The sequence below is a fragment of the Anarhichas minor genome, unplaced genomic scaffold (assembly GCF_050575085.1).
Source record: "Anarhichas minor isolate MPS153535 unplaced genomic scaffold, ASM5057508v1 ptg000090l, whole genome shotgun sequence".
In the NCBI taxonomy this organism is placed as follows: Eukaryota; Metazoa; Chordata; class Actinopteri; order Perciformes; family Anarhichadidae; genus Anarhichas; species Anarhichas minor.
Window position 1 is genome coordinate 661,832 of NW_027466536.1, and position 16,625 is coordinate 678,456.

Genomic DNA, 16,625 nt, shown 5'->3' on the forward strand with positions numbered 1-16,625 from the left:
AGAGGAGGACGAGGCCGTAGTGGCAGCTGTAGCACTAACACAGGACAGATGTGGGATACTTTGTGAACTCATTAGGCTTTTAAATATGGGGCCATTTTGCTAGCTTCTGCAAAATCCTTGTATTTCTTATGACTTCAGTTTATCCTGCATGATGCCAATATCTACGCACTGTTTACAAACTGATGCTGATGATCACCAATGCATGTTGTTGTTGTTTTGTTTTTTTCAAATGATGTATTTATCAGATTTTGTAAATATTTTAATGAGATTCTGTTGAACGGGAAGGAAGTGTCCCATGGCAGAGACAGATGTGTCAGAGAAGGCTGTTACTTTCAGAGTTTTAATGATTGGAAGCAGAAGAGGAGTTTCTGATATGCATATATACCGAATGTATATTTATATGATGCTGTTCATGTTCTGATAAGCCAATGTTTATTACATGTTTTTAATGTACTTTTTATGCAGTGCTGAATTGTGTACCTAAACTACTCCTATGTGTATTGCTGTGCATCTTTGTACTAAATGTGTTGCTATTCATTTTCTAAAGTTGTGTCTATGTCCACACTCAGGTTAATAAACTGAAGGAAATGTCATGTCCTCTTTGTGTCTGTGGATATAAGAGCAGCACACCACAAATACACAACCACAGAGAGATGGGAAATGACCACGAGAGACACAAAACCACCACAGTAGAAAATCAGAAGAAGTTTATTGTCCGTTGAAAATTGCTGGAAGTTTGTCTTTGACGTGGCTCACATAGGTACACATAGAATGTGTTCTTGTGATCTTACACGTCTGTGGTGGCACAGGGGCCCAGTCATAATGGTAGTGTATAATGACACATAATGGCATCTCAACGTCATTTAGCAGCAAATCGACCTGCCTGTAGCAACTTCCCCTGTAATGTGTTGGCAGCATGAGCTTTTCAGATACTTGGTGACACCGTAGGGAGAAGACCTAACTTTGATAAAAGAACAAAAACACAATATGTTGTTAAATATAAATCGTAACAGCATGTACTTTAATAAGCCAGCATATAGATGAACTGTAATTTAGCACTAAATGCGTATTCTTGTTTACAATTGTATGTGTATCATTTGTCTTGGTGGTGGTGGTATGGAACAGTTGTGTTTGATACATTTGGTACACCTAAAATCGGATGTGCTTTCCACATCGCAGTTCTGTGTGAAAGGCCCTTAAGTTTCTATTGTGTTTAATATTTCGATGCTCCAGACAGGGTACAGACAGCCGAGGAAACCTGTGTGATTCGTTACCTAATTATTGAATGAAGATATGTATGTAAGTGAATGGGGATAAACGCGACAGTTACTTTTCTTTTGCAGACTCTAATTGCCTCTGCTGCCATACCTTGCTTTGCTGTGTTACTCTGCTTTAGTGGCAGCTTCACCTTTATTATCTATACCAGCAGAGTGAGTGAGTGAGTGAGTGACTGCGCGCCTGTGTGTTGTCTATAGCTAATCTTCCGCTGAAGCAAACTGCATAATATTTTGGGTTTGCAGTTATGGCTGGATGCTCAAGGACCTCTTGTGATTACGTACTCATCCTGTGTTAGCTGTGCCAGAATTATACAATTATAAATATTGAAGAGGTCTGAGTGTGTGCCAATGCAAAACACCAAGACTATCAAAACAAAGTCACAAACACTCCTCTCTAACAAGATCTTCTACCACTCAAGGGACAACATATTTTGCGACTGATTATTTATAGATTAATGGCTGATTGATTGAATAATTCCTTCACTGTATCTGACAGGAACATTGCTCAAATTATATTGTTTTCTAAAATTGTAGACAGATGCCAGATCCAAATGTCACATAAATAAGTAATTTAGTGTTTCCTAAAAACACGCTTTCATCCAAGCTTATTTGTATTAAAATGATTAAGAAATGACCTACAAAATAAATGGAAATTGAATGTTGGTTTGAATGTGTGCAACATGGTTCAACTTGAAATGAATGTAACTCAAATTTCTGATGACTTTATTGACTTTGTTTTTCACTGTATAGACGGTTGCTGGTGGACTAGTGTTTACACGTCTTCAGGTTTGTCCAAATCCTGCATTTCTTTGTGGTTTCATTCATGACATTGTGAAATTCGCCACTCTCCGGTGTTAATGCTGATTATAAATTCTATAATAGTGTATTATTGTTGTATGGCTTTTACTTTAACTGTCAGTTGTGTTGCATGTTAAGACAGGTGCTTTTTGTTTGTCACACACTTGTAGATATGCGGCCACAATGGATGACATCTGGGAAGAACAGGAATGTAATACATACCAAGTGAGAGAACAAATGTTCTGAGTGCTGAGGTATGATATTTGCTGAATGTTAAAAGGGTAAAAAATATTTAAAATTGAGTGGCTTTTGAACCTGTAAATTCATGAAATGATAGGATATGGTCTGTAATAAACATGAGGATTCAGACATCATTCAACGTGATTTAATTAAATTCAATTTTATTTGTATAGCCCATTATCACAAATCACAAATTTGCCTCAGGGGGCTTTACAATCTGCACAACATACGACATCATACACAACATACGATGAGGAACCCCCCCAAATAAAAATATAAGTGCAATAGATGTTATGTAGGCTGAAAACTCACCTCTTCAAGAAGTACTACCCTGAGCCTTCCACTTAGCACTTATTGTATTCATACTAGTTTGTTGCATTTATTGCATTCGTTTGTTTCTGCACTGCACGTTTGCTCTGGTTTATGCTCTTAGATGCTTGTTTGAAAAAAGGAGATGCACTTCGGACTTCTGGTGACTAGTAGTTCTCTTGAATACCTATGTGGAATACAGTTATTGTAAGTCGCTTTGGATAAAAGCGTCTGCTAAATGACTGTAATGTAATGTAATGTGTACAGATTACACAACATAATACAATCGTGGGTGTCAGACAGGACCAAGGCAGCAGGTACAACCACGGTCCAGGTATAACCACAATCCATGGAATCCATGTGAGAACGCACAAAAGCTCCATGGAGAAAGCCAGGTCAGTACATGCATTAATGGGACATATCAGAAAGTCCCCCTGCAGCTTGAACGGGTGCTATTTCCTCGTGGTCCAAGTGAGTGCAGTTTGTCCTGTTCTTCAGGTCCTTTTGTGGTGTGTTTCTTTTGCCAGTTGTCTTCATTCTTTATGTAAAGCACGTTGAATTGCTTTGTTGCTGAAACGTGCTGTATAAATAAACGTAGAAAGAGATGCAGAACGACCACAAAGAGAAGCAAAATGTTTAACTGTTTATTGATATCATTTCATATTTGAATATTTAAAGTTGTTTATTTGACATTCATTTATTACTCTGAATATATAATGTCACTATTAATAATGTACAGTTTAGTTTTATCTTGAAACATTTTGGGGCAGTATGTCGATTAGAGCTCAGGCTTCACAAAACAGCTTGAACGTACTGTAATAATTTGCCAGACTGCTAAACATGTGGTTGCTGGGGACAGCATTTCATCTAAAACGCTTGCGTTTGGTACACTTCAAAACACAAATCCTGAACTCATATTTTCTTTGTGTACAGTTGGTAATATTATTTGTTGTCATAGCAACTCTTTTCACAGCTACACCAGTGATACCAACAACCCACGGCTTTCTTAATGTCAGTGAACTGTCAAACATTCTCTCCCAGTCTCATCATCACTGTGTTTACCAAAGACACACACACACACACACACACACACACACACACACACACACACACACACACACACACACACACACACACACACACACACACACACACACACACACACACACACACACACACACACACACACACACACACACACACACACACACACACACACACACACACACACACACACACACACACACACACACACACACACACACACACACACACACACAAGTATATTTTGATATCATCTTACCTTGACTGCCACCCCGGTGTTCTATCTCAATCAGCTACTGAACTCAGCTTCAGATGCAAATTCCTCCTGCTAAGGTCTTAATGAGGACTGAATAAACATCCCAGAATCAAATTACACAAATTAGTTTTGATCTAGTCCAATTTTCCGCTTTAATTTTGTGACCCGTGTACTCTAGGTCTGGCTCTGAACCACATCTCACATCTTCAAAACACCAACGATCTGGCGGAGCCCTCCAGGTGTTCCTCAATAACAGTAAAAGCACCAAGCAGTAATTTTAAATTTTCATCTTTCTTACCTGGTAAAACTATATTTTTTGTATGATTTCACTTTTGTTCTTGCGAAATACTGCATGCAGTTACCTCTTCAGGCCTCCATCCATTCAATGAAACAACTTGAAAGGCAAGAGACACTCCTTGGTGCTCATTTGTAATTCATGCCCACACGCCATACCTGTGATGAGTGGTGTGATATAGACATTAGCACAAGACAAAACTGTTGAGAACCACTGACCTAAGGAAGTGGTCCCTTGTGAGTACTAGACAAAAAAAGCTGAATTAATGCAATGCATTCAATTTCTAATCCATAATTGGTAATATAAAAAAAAGTTTCACTAGTTTATACAAGCTCTTTCATTCTCTCTCTCACACACACAGAGAGAGAGCGCACACACACACACACACACACACACACACACACACACACACACACACACACACACACACACACACACACACACACACACACACACACACACACACACACACACACACACACACACACACACACACACACACACACACACACACACACACACACACACACACACACACACTGCTCAGACTTTGACCAACAAAACAAAGCTCCAACGTCTGAGACAACAGCAAAAAGTCCAGCATCTTTCCAGCACAATGCTACTTTAAAACACTACCGATGACGAAACACAGTACATCACACAAACGAAAACATTTTTTTTCGAACCATTCGGAGTTTGCGTTTAACCCAAGCAGAGAGCGAAGCATGTCCTGCCTCGGCTCTCTTCTTTGCCCACCGATAGCTAAAAAGGTGTTAGGTCGTTTGACACAGTCTAAAGCAGTCTCTTCCTTGCTCCACAGCTGTCAATCACTGTTCCCTCAGCCAACAGCACAGCTTGCAGTCGCTGTGGCTTGGGTTGGGAGTGGGGTTGGGTGAAGGGGGGGGGGGCAGGATGTCGTCGGGGTAGTCAGTGCGGGATTGGTTGCTCGGCTTAAACTGTGTGAGACGTGATTGAGGGAAGGAAGGGTGGAGGTGTCATGTTTGAGTGCCACAATAGCAAAAACAACAATTAGATACAAAGATTAAGTTCAGAGTAGAGTTTAAATTGGTCCTAATGTCACCATTCATTAAGATTATATTTCTTGGCTGAAGAGCAAGAATACTAATCATAAATACTGATAAGTTTTGCTCAGTGTGCATGTTGCTAGTGTATGACTCTAACATGATATGAACATGTGTGGCCTGCAGGTACCTATATATCAGTGTGTGTATGCATGACCTTTGAATCTGTCTCTGTGTGTGCATATCCTGTGGGAGGAGAACTTTTCTGACTATTTGCTAGCCATTCTGAAGCTATACAGACTTACTTCACACGTGTGTGTGTGTGTGTGTGTGTGTGTGTGTATGCTGGTGTATGTCTATCTGTAGGCCCTGCTGTGCCGGGGGTACGGCAACATGATTGCGTCCACGCTACCTTCGCTGTCCGAGCTGCTGTCAGAGTCGCTGCTGCCGGAATAAGCCCAGAGTCCTGGTAAAACGCCCACACACACGGCTGCTGACGGCAGGTGTAACACGCCTTGACCGGAGCTCGGGGGAGCCGAGGGGGTCTTCGCCGTCGAGCCGGGGTCCGTTTGTTGATCTTTAGCTCCGCCTGCTGCTCCTGCTCCATCCTCCTGTTCTGAACAGCACAACATACCGTCAGGTTCAGAGCCTGCACATGCAGACTCCCCCGTGAGTCTTTTTAAAAAGGTCAGAGATTTACCGTTTTAGATTCATCGCCCTCGACTTTACCATTTTTATTCACTAACCGTTCTCATCAGACTCATTTCCAGCAGAAGCAGGCTGCTGTTTTCAGTCAGACGGCTTTGATTACCCCACCACCTTAAACTACCTGCTGCCTGCACCAAACTGCCGTCAGACAAAGTTAGCAGCTAGCTGGTGAACTAGCTAGCATTTAGCACCTGAAAAGCCAGACCATTTCCACTTTGCAAAGAGAGTCAGTCGTCCTTCACAATTCTAAAAGAAATGTCTGCTCTATATGTAGTTAAAAACGCACTCTCCATGTATGCAATCTATGCATCATTGAATCACAAGTTTATGTTTTTCTGGTTTGACACAGACTGATTACAAGAAGTGGACGTAATCATCGTGACATTACAGCAAAGCCCTAAAGCATAACCTGCTTTATGGTCTATTTTACTCTAAATGTACCATAATTTACTAAATGAACATCATGATGTATTGAAGAAGACTCAAAACTAGAGATTGAGACCATAAACTCATGTTTACTGAGGTAATAAATCAAGTGAGAAGTAGGGATGGCGACTGTGGCTAAGTGAAGCGCAGGGCCATCCTTCAATCAGAGGATCGACGGTTCGATCCCCGGCTCCACTAGTCGCATGTCGATGTGTCCTTGAGCAAGACACTTAACCCCAAAATTGCTCCCGTAGCTGCGCCTATAGCTGCGCCTCCAGTGTATGTGATAGAATCTGAATTGTAAGTCGCTTTGGATAAAAGCGTTCGCTAAATGACTGTAATGTAATGGATGGGTATGGTTAGGATTTTATAGATCCTGATACTCTAATCGGTTCTTTTTTTATTATTTTGTGAGAAAAAAAAAGACAAATATTTTAGAAAAGAATCAACATTGCTTTATTATTCTTGTATGTAGAGAAATAGTCATTCTTGAGCAGCAATACAAAAAGTTCCTAAATCTTTAAGATACATTCGCAGCTAGACAATAAGCTAAGCGATTAGCTTTAATATAATAGCCTATTCTTATTATCATACTCTGTATAGCATCGCTGACGTTACCGGCAGAGGACGAGGCTGGACGGCTGCTCACCAAACGGTAGAAAACTGAGCATTTCTGCAGATTTATGTTCTGCTTGTTCGACAAATGTTTTGATAAATTGCTGGTAATGCCTCTCTTACTTGAGGGATTGCATTTATGACGAGAATTATCAGCATCTTTTGGTTTTCTCTGCCATGATGTGTCTCACGGAGTTGGTGTGTGTGTGTGTGTGTGTGTGTGTGTGTGTCTGTAACAGTAAAGCACAACTCAGCCCCTCGTGCAAAGACAGGCACAGAGAGAGGAGGTTTGAGACGCTGCTTTTTTCCGCAGAGATCTCACTCCGTCACTTCTAAAGTACCGATAGCAAAACCGTCAACTTCGGACCTTATCGATACTCCAGGTTTTTACTAATTCAGAAGCGGTTCTCGGTTAGAACTGGGTTTTGAGGGACATCCCTAGAGAGAAGTAGGGTCATTTTCTCAAACTCCCGCACAATCGGACTTCTTTTTGCAACCAGAGGAGTCGCCCCCTGATGCAGGTTTAAGACATTTCCGCATTGGCTTCTGGTCCGATACTGTAGTTCTATCATTGACCAATTCCAGAAATTGTCAAAGAGGTGCAAAACTCCATTTCTGTCCACTTCAGACAGACATTCCTACCTTTGAAGCCTCAGGCTGCAACCCACCTGTGTGTCTGTCTCCATTTCCTGTCGTTGAGATTTCCACCTTCTGTTTCTTACTGCTGTCCGAGGACTGGGAGGAACTGGGTAACAGAACAAAGAGGTATTGAAGATTTAAGTCTGCTCAAATCAAGATTTTTATGCAAACAATGGGTCTAACGACGGAGTACAACGTGAATAGGGTCTAACTCTAAGGTTCAGTCTTGAAACATTTAGAGTATTGTGAGAAGAAACTCAAGCATCACCTACGAAGCTATTCCTCAAGCTTTCTGCAGGTGGACCTGGGATGTGTCTGAAAGCTTCAGGAACACTTAAGTAAGTGAACTTTGAGTTTACAATTTACCAACCAATTCACTTTCATCAGCATTGGTACCGGAAGGAACTCATAGAACGTAACCGTTGTACGAGGATACATTGTGATCAGAGAACATAGTGGAGATTTTAGCAGCTAAAAAGAAGGAGCTGGTGAACATTAAAAACAGAACTAAAGGAGCGTGAATATTGGACTTAGCCCTTTGAACCCCACGCAGTTTCCGGGCGTTCTACATCACATTTTACTCACAGAGTCCTGCGCCTCTATAGAAACAGCACAATCATGGCTAGAAGTAGAGATACAAACAGCATTTTTCCAAGTGCCCACAAGTGTTGCCATAATCGCAAAAAAAGGAGGCTCCACATGCTGTACATATTGAACTATTTACATTTTTACAACCTCTACGCATGCCTTTTTGTGGGGTTCAGAGGGTTAAATCCGTCACAACAAACAACTTACAATGAATGATAATGTAACTCCGTGTCTTCTGGATGTGTAAATAGGCAACTGACAAACTTCATATCAATGTTATAAGGTCAGTGCTGTATTTACAGCTTGTTCTGTTGACACCGTTCCAAAACAAAATCAGCTAGTGCAGCTCTAAAGGATGTATTTCTGTGTGCCTACCTGCGTCTCTTGACAGCTCCAGCCAACAAATGGGCCTGAGACAGATGGCTGGTCTTTTGCTCCGCCCCCGAAGGTTTAGGTGCCACCTTCTTTTCAGGCTCTCTGCGGGTTTCGGTGGCCGCTTGCTTCACTAGAGCGCTGTGACAGTACGAAGTTAAGGTGAATAAACCATAATGGATCCTTGTGGAGGGAACAAAGAGGAAGAGCTCAGGGGCAAGTACAAAACTGACTTCCCCATTCAGCAGCAGTCCACTCAACAGGTTAGTTCTCTCCTCCCTTCAGGGGGAGCCATTACATCTCTCCATCAGTGTGCTGGAAAAAGTGACACAGTTCTGAGAGGCTAAAAAAAAGCACTCATGCACAGAGGCAGAGAGAGAGGTGACACAGATATGAAGCCTACAAGTACACCGGGAGATGGACAGAGCTCAGGAGACATGAAATTGGGTCGAGATGCAGAGACGGAGGAAAATAGAGTGAGAAACACACAGACACAAGGAGTAAGACAAAGGGGTCAGATGAATGGGGAACATCAGGCATTAGATTTGCATGAGGTACATTCAAGCAGTGATGAGTGTTCACTGCATTAACTAAGGTCTGCGCCTATGCGTGTGCGTGTGTGCATGTATTTTGTGTTCACAGCAACTGCTTTAAATGGTCACCGTAGTTACCAGCCTATGATACAGTTTCCACGACAACCCATTCTCTTCTTTATCTGCAGACAAACCTGCCTGTCACAAACCTGTCTGTCCCCCAAGACAACGTGAGAGTTTACAGAGAGCAACAACCAACAAGCAAAACCTTCTGGACCTGTATTCAAATGTGCAAGAATGTCACAGTGTAGAATCTACACTGTGATGTCAGGCACAGTACCAGTATTAGGTGGTCTGTCCTAAGTACAACAGTCTGATGCTTCTTTCTCGGGCTAACATTTGAGGTTATGTAATGCAGCGAAATGATCCAGATGGGATTAGGCAAACAAAATAGGCTGATTCCTGACCTTTAACCCGCTGCCCACATCGAAGATTTGTTCAGCACTGGTGCCCACTCATAGCTGCTTTCTCCAGTTGGAGAAACTGTCAGCCAATCAGAGCTCAGGAGGCACTGTTAAGAATGCCATCATCCTACATAGCTAGCTAGTAGAGCTAGGCCGATATATGTGTCGGTATTAGCTTACTGCAGATATCTAAATATGTCAGCTTACAATTAACAAGAAATATAGAAGTACAGAAATGCCAAACTAAATGCGAAATCATTAACAATTACATAGTTTGTGCACCCGAGAGCACTGACAAATGTATTTTTTAACAGATAAATGTCCCATGTATAGGAGCTACCTCAATTTGGTCTTCATTTTATTATAATAATATTAATATAATATTATTCATAATAAAGCTCAGGAACCTGCACACGGTAGCATCAATGTATATACAAAAAGCAGACGACACTAACTCTGTAATGATGTTACTTATCCAGGCACTTCATGCTAGTCTGCTCACAACAAGCAGCAGCACAAAGTCCATTACTCATATTTTGAAATATGGTCAGAACCTCTCATTTGTTCTTTATCCAAAAACATCCAGGTTAGGTGACACACTATATCAGCATAATGATAGAATGTATGATGTAATTGAGATTAGTCATTTAGAGGAAGATACAACGTGTAAGGGTTTGCTTAGAGCATTTGACTACTTACCAGCCTTAACTTTTGTAAATGAGCTCAGAAAAAAAGGTCCTATATATTTCTCATTTCTAAGGTTAGCCGTCTTGACAATAAAGGTTCTGCAAAAGGTGACTGACCCCCAACAGTTGTGTGTATGCACGTAGCCAATTCATTTCTGTTTTAGCCAATTATTAGTGGAATATAAATACATGAAATAAATTCTGCACGCATATTAACATCATTAGAGGCCACTTCTAGACGACCCTTTGCCACCCCAGTTAAAAATTGCTAGAAGCACCACTGTCAAGGAGAAGTCTCGTTCTGAAATCTCGCGTCCCATCCATAATGTCACAATCAACCAAATATTCAGCCATGACTTTGAAAATGATGGAGACAACACTAAGTTACGCGTTCTATACTCCAACATAAAAAACTCCTACAACATCCTCGCTCCGACTCTCACTCACTTGTCTTCCGCCAACAAGTGACATGACACAATAACCAACAGACCGGGTCAAGCGAAAGTTAAAGACAATAGTTTCCTACTCTGTAAGATCCTTTCCATAATGTTGTCAGTAAAAACAAGCAGTTGTAGGGGATGTACATTGATGGTGCATTATTGCCCGAAGGATTACATTGCAGCTTGTTTAGCGGCTGCCAAGTACTTTTTATATACATGCCATAGATTGTACATTATAAGTGGACGTAGTCACCGGAACGTCACTCATTGGTTTGTGGGCTACTGTTTTTAAGCCTCGATTTCGACAACTTGGACGTCACCATCTTGTTTTTTTTTGCAACCACAAGTGACTCTAGATATGCTAAGTACAACTGGAGCTAAATGTGGACATTCTTGAACTGAAACCACTGTGAAAGGGTAAAACTTGTAAGAGGAAAACACTGACAGCTCTCAGATGGTGGTAGCGATCTGTCAATAACAGAGTAGCCCCGCCCTAAAGCATACCCTGCTTTATGGTCTATTTGACTCTAAATGGACCATCATTTACTAAATGAACATCATGCTGTTTTGAAAAAGACTTGAAACTAGCGATTGAGACCATAAACTCATGTTTACAAATCTTTACTGAGGTGATACATTTAAGTGAGACGTAGAGTCATTTTCTCAAAAACAAGCCTTCTTTGCAAGCAGACGACACGCTCCCTGCTGGCCAATAGAAAGAATGCAAGGCACTTCAAGACTCGCATCACTTTTCAGAATCGGCTGTTGCCACCTGGTCCAGGTTGAAAAATACCAAACTTAACCTTTAACCAGTTCATTTTAGCATTAGATATAAAATGTGTATTAGGTTTAGAGCTTTGCATTAGATTTTCAAGGGACGTAGTTGAAAGCATGCATTTCTTTGGAAATTAACTCTTTGACTGTGTTGCTCTGGAGGAAGTGTGAGAGTTTAGTTTTCAGTTTTAATTTGTACTCGTTTTAAAATAATGCAGATGGTGCTTAAGACTGAGTGAAGTATATTGATAGTAGTCTCCTCCAATTCTTATTTCATAAACCCAATAAACCAGACTCACAACCTGCTGCGACTTCAACTACATCTCGGTGCTTACTTTAAACCTGAAAAGTCTGTCATCGTTCACTAAAATGGGGAATAACAGATTCATATGATCACAAAAGCGATACTGGCTAATTAAAATGTTATTCTTAAAAACCAAAGCATGTTAAAAGGATATTCTGTATTCCAACAGTTCCTGTTTCTCCTCATCTCTGCGTTGCTTCTCCACCAGGCACTGTTGCCGGGAGACCTCGTCCAGGAAGCTGCTCTCCTCCTCGTCCAATCCCCTCACCATGTTCCCTGTCACCATGGAAACAAACATGCTCTCAACACATGGCAGTACAGTGATTGCATTTTTCAGAAAACTAACCATAAGAATCGTTTTTTTTAAATCCACACCCAAATAACCTTCGCGGGAAGAAATCGAAAGTTGTGTGTGTGTGTGTACTTATAACAGATTTATGAATGCTTGAATTGAAAGAGTGCGAGTTATTTCCCAATTAATCTTTTCAACAAAATAGAGAGCCATATAGAGGGATCTGTATTTAAAATATTATTTATGATGCATATAGTCTTACTGACACTTTAAAGTTCCTCACTGTAACATTAAAGTACCAGTAAGGCTATATACAAATACTCCATTAGAAGTTAAAGTCCTTCATTCATAATCGTATTTAAGTGAAAGTGCTGAAGTGTCTGAAGTATGAGTAGTACATGATGACATCATCGTGGTAATTTAGCCAGACCAGAAAGCTCCCTCTAGACTTTTTACTGCCGTGTTTGCAGGCTGATGCTGCTAACCATGATGAGTAAACGGACCGTGATGTAAGAAATTGGTGCAGTGCCTCTTTAATCATGAGAAAATAGTATAAAGGAATGCATGTTGTGAGCCATCTTTTATAACATATCCTTCAATGCAAAGTAAAGTCTTTATAGGACATAGCCCGTGGTTAAATACAGTATGAGCCTTACTTCAAAACTAGATGACAAAAGAAGGTAAAAGTGGTAATAACAGATATAACAAAAAAGACAGAGAGACAAAACTCACTGAATTTAAATTGCTCGTCATATTCCTCTTGTTTCTTGTCTTTCTGCTCCTGCAATCGCTCAAAGAGGGACCGTGGGTCATACTTCTCCTCTGGGGCCTCTGAGGAGTAAAACAAACAAAAATGTGGATGCATGCACGGCTGTATCTATTTAGCAGTTATGGTGCGTTTTGAAAACGTGTGCAAGTGAATGTGCTCTTCTTACCCTCTGGGTCGTCGGGTTTCCTGACTTTCTCCCATTCCTCCTGTCTCTTCTTCCTCTTCTCATCAAGCTCAGATTCCGACACAAACTTCCTGCTGAGGTCAACGCCCGTTGCCGCTCCCTCTTCCATTACAGCTGACCAAAAGAAAAAACACACCTTACTTTTAGAATGTGACTCCAAAAACCTGTTGCAATGCCATCAATACTCAGTTTTGAGCAAAACCCACATCTAGACTAGGCACGTATGAATCAATTTAAACCAGCCAAGACTACATTTAGTGATGCATCTGTTGACTAAATGCAGCTAATAAAGTTTAAACATGCATGTGTAATGGCCCGATGGAGAGGGCAATACCATACTGCTACTATATGTGTGCGTTTATATTCACAAATGCCATAATAATTTGTCTTTATGCCACAGAGGACGCAGTAATGACTGGATCTGTTTATACGTGTTGGTTTTGGGATCGAAACACAATAGCCCCATTAGAGCCCTGAACTTAATCTATAAAGCTACACTTTCCATACATTGGTACTTTTACCATACATTCTTCATATTCATTCGTGTTGGATTTCTGTAAAAGTGTAACTAAATAGGTTGAACAAAGGTCCCATTTTATCACAAATATGTCACCGTGTTTTGAGTGTATGTTGCTATTTTTTGTTTTATGACTTAGGCGGTGACACTGCTGCAATGCGATCACCAAAAAGACTGCACTACACTACAACTAGATAACCACAGACTTTGAGAGACTTTTTTTTTAAATTCACGTTTGTTTAAATTCCGTTATTTCAATAGTGTACTAAACTGGGGTCAACAAGTAACGTTAAGGTTTTGGCTCTCCCTTGTGGTCATCTTTAATCATCACAAGTAATTGAGACGATAGCCATTTAAAGAACTTGTCGTCAACGATGACTGCAGAAGAAACTCACAAGGATAGCACAGCCGATTTGCAGCGAGGTGACGGTCGAGTTAAATACGAGGAGCGCTGAATGGCCCAAAGCGTTTCGTTTGAATCGGCGGCCCTGTTGATCCACTCACCGCTACCCAATGCTAAGATAACAAGGCTAGCCATTAAAGTCAATCCTTGTAAGGACACACTCAGCTAACGATACCATTATTTGTAATCAATGCAGCAACCGATCTGCAATACAACAGTCAGGCTCATTGGCTTAGTTCCGCTGTGGACAAGCAGGAGCCTTGTGTGCTGCAACCCCCGGCTAGCTTTAGCTTCATTACCGTTTAAGCAAGCGGTTGCCTCCGCTGTCAGGAGCCCAATATCGTGTCATGTTGGAAAACCAATACTTCCTGCTGCACAACCGAGCATACTTGAGTTTCAGATAATGACTATTTCATACCAAGCGAGGTCATTTCTGCGTCACATAAACTTACCAAGCTCGGCTAGTTGATATGGTGTTACTGCTCCAAATCAATGACGTTTTGTGTCACCGTGAAAACACCCCGTCACGGTTTTTCGACCTGCGACTTTAGTTCCGACCTGCTTTTCTGCAGCTGAAGTCAAACGCAACGGACTACAAACAAGGCAACAGTGCCATCGAGTGATGACACTGGGAAATAGCTATACATGCAGAAACAAGATTCAAAATAACTGATATAATAATAATAATAATAATTTAACATTATAATGTTAAAGTTGCTTCAAAAATACAGCAAAAGAAATGTTGTTAGTAAAACAAAATTAATTGACGAGGAAATAAGAGGCATTGTCTTTACCATGTAAAGGGAAACGGTACATGTTTTGCATGACATCGTTAGCTATGAAGGATTTATTAATGTCTATGTGTGAATATGCAGGTCCATAATAAGTGAGAGACAGTCTCAGGTTGCAATTTACAGACGTTGTATTCTGTGAAATTCTCTTTTTGTAAGTTCACTGATATCAATGTAAACAGCTCAAACAAAAACAAAAAAAACATTTATTCCACCGTATAAAAAACACAATTCCAATATGATATGCATATCCAGGAGTTATAGGAACATTATATCTGGAGTGAATAGGCCATGACAATTTAATAACCAACACACTAATATTATACCACTTTGGAATATGGATTTGTTTGAATAGAATATTGCCATTGTTCCAAATGTATAAGTTGCGAGGTACAAAGTTATATTTATAGATTAAGCCCAAGCTAACAAAACCTGTTTGTGGAAATTAGAGAGCTTGATAATGACTTAATTACATAATGAGACACATTATAGAAAACGTGCTGAGAAATGTAAATTCCATTGATGTATTAAGGATAAGGATAAGGATAAGGATGTTTATTGTCATCGTACGCACATACAACGAAATTGAGTTGGTGACTCATCAGTACAGCAGCAACAGTTAAAAAGTGTATAAAAACATTAAGACAAGACGATTTAAAAAAAACAAGACATTATTAAATAAATATATACAAGATAAAACAAGATAAAGCACAGGCATCAATGGCTTCAAAGTGAAAAATGTGCTTGGTTACAGTGTCGTGTTATTGACTATGTTTGTTTCAGCACTGTCCGGTGTGAGCTGGGTGGGGTGGTGGGTGGCGGTGGGGGGGGGGGGGGGGGGGTGATGGAGGAAACCGCTCTGGGGAAGAAGCTGTTCCTCAGCCTGTTAGTCCGGATTTTGATGGTCCTGTATCTCCTTCCTGATGGTAGTGGAACAAACAGAGAGTGACCCGGGTGTGTGGTGTCTGTGCAGATGTTTCTGGCCTTCTTCTGGAGGCGGCCAGCATACAAAGTGTCCAGGTCAGGGAGGGTAACTCCCACAATCCTCTGTGCTGTTCTAACCACACGGGCCAGGTCCCTCCTGTTCTCTGCTGTGCAGCTGGCATACCACACAGTAAAGCACATACACAGGATGCTTTCGATCACGCTTCTGTAGAAGTTTACCAGAAGTGCAGGGGGCAGGCCAGCTTGTTTGAGCTTCCTCAGAAAGAAGAGCCTCTGCTGGGCTTTCTTCACCAGGTGGGATGTGTTCAGGGACCAAGTGAGGTCTTTAGTGATGTGGAGCCCCAGGAATTTGATGCTGTCCACCCTCTCCACCTCCTCCCCACTTATGTAGAGTGGAGAGGGTGTGGTCTTCCTGGATCTCCTGAAGTCCACTATGACTTCTTTGGTCTTGGTGGTGTTCAGGACCAGGTTGTTGTCCGAGCACCACTCAACCAGATGTTGGACCTCCTGTCTGTAGTGTGTCTCGTTGTTGTTGGAGATGAGTCCCACCACAGTGGTGTCGTCAGCAAACTTCAATATTGTGTTGGAGGAATATGTGGCGGAGCAGTCCTGGGTGAAGAGGGTGAAGAGGGCCGGGCTGAGCACACAGCCCTGCGGTGCACCAGTGTTCAGGATGGTGGTTGTTGATGTCAGGTTCCCTATCCTGACATTCTGTGGTCTGTTTGAGAGAAAGTCCAGAATCCATGAACAGAGTGATGTAGAAAGTCCAAGGTTTTTGAGTTTATGCACCAGTTTATGGGGGATGATGGTGTTGAAGGCAGAGCTGAAGTCAATGAAGAGCATCCTGACGTATGTGTTAGGGTGCTCCAGGTGAGACAGGGCCGTATGAAGAGTGATGGAGACCGCGTCCTCCGTAGACCTGTTTGCTCGGTAC

The 16,625-nt window shown here is 41.4% G+C and overlaps 1 protein-coding gene across 3 annotated transcripts; it reads right to left on the reverse strand.

Annotated features, from left to right (window-relative positions):
• Window positions 1–2,459: 2,459 nt before the first annotated feature.
• On the reverse strand, window positions 2,460–14,510 carry psme3ip1 (proteasome activator subunit 3 interacting protein 1). Of its 3 annotated transcripts, XM_076082169.1 has the most exons (8): window positions 14,408–14,510; window positions 13,018–13,149; window positions 12,815–12,913; window positions 11,945–12,066; window positions 8,593–8,738; window positions 7,659–7,735; window positions 5,654–5,857; window positions 2,460–5,175 (listed from the first exon to the last, which is right to left on the reverse strand). In XM_076082169.1, the coding sequence occupies exons 2-8, from the start codon at window positions 13,142–13,144 to the stop codon at window positions 5,171–5,173; spliced, it is 780 nt and encodes a 259-aa protein (XP_075938284.1). In that variant the 5' UTR covers window positions 13,145–13,149; window positions 14,408–14,510; the 3' UTR covers window positions 2,460–5,170. The 3 variants fall into 3 exon arrangements, with proteins under 3 accessions (XP_075938284.1, XP_075938281.1, XP_075938282.1); XM_076082166.1 differs by having other exon boundaries at window positions 2,460–5,857; XM_076082167.1 differs by having other exon boundaries at window positions 2,460–5,857; window positions 8,593–8,731; window positions 11,944–12,066.
• Window positions 14,511–16,625: the final 2,115 nt, after the last annotated feature.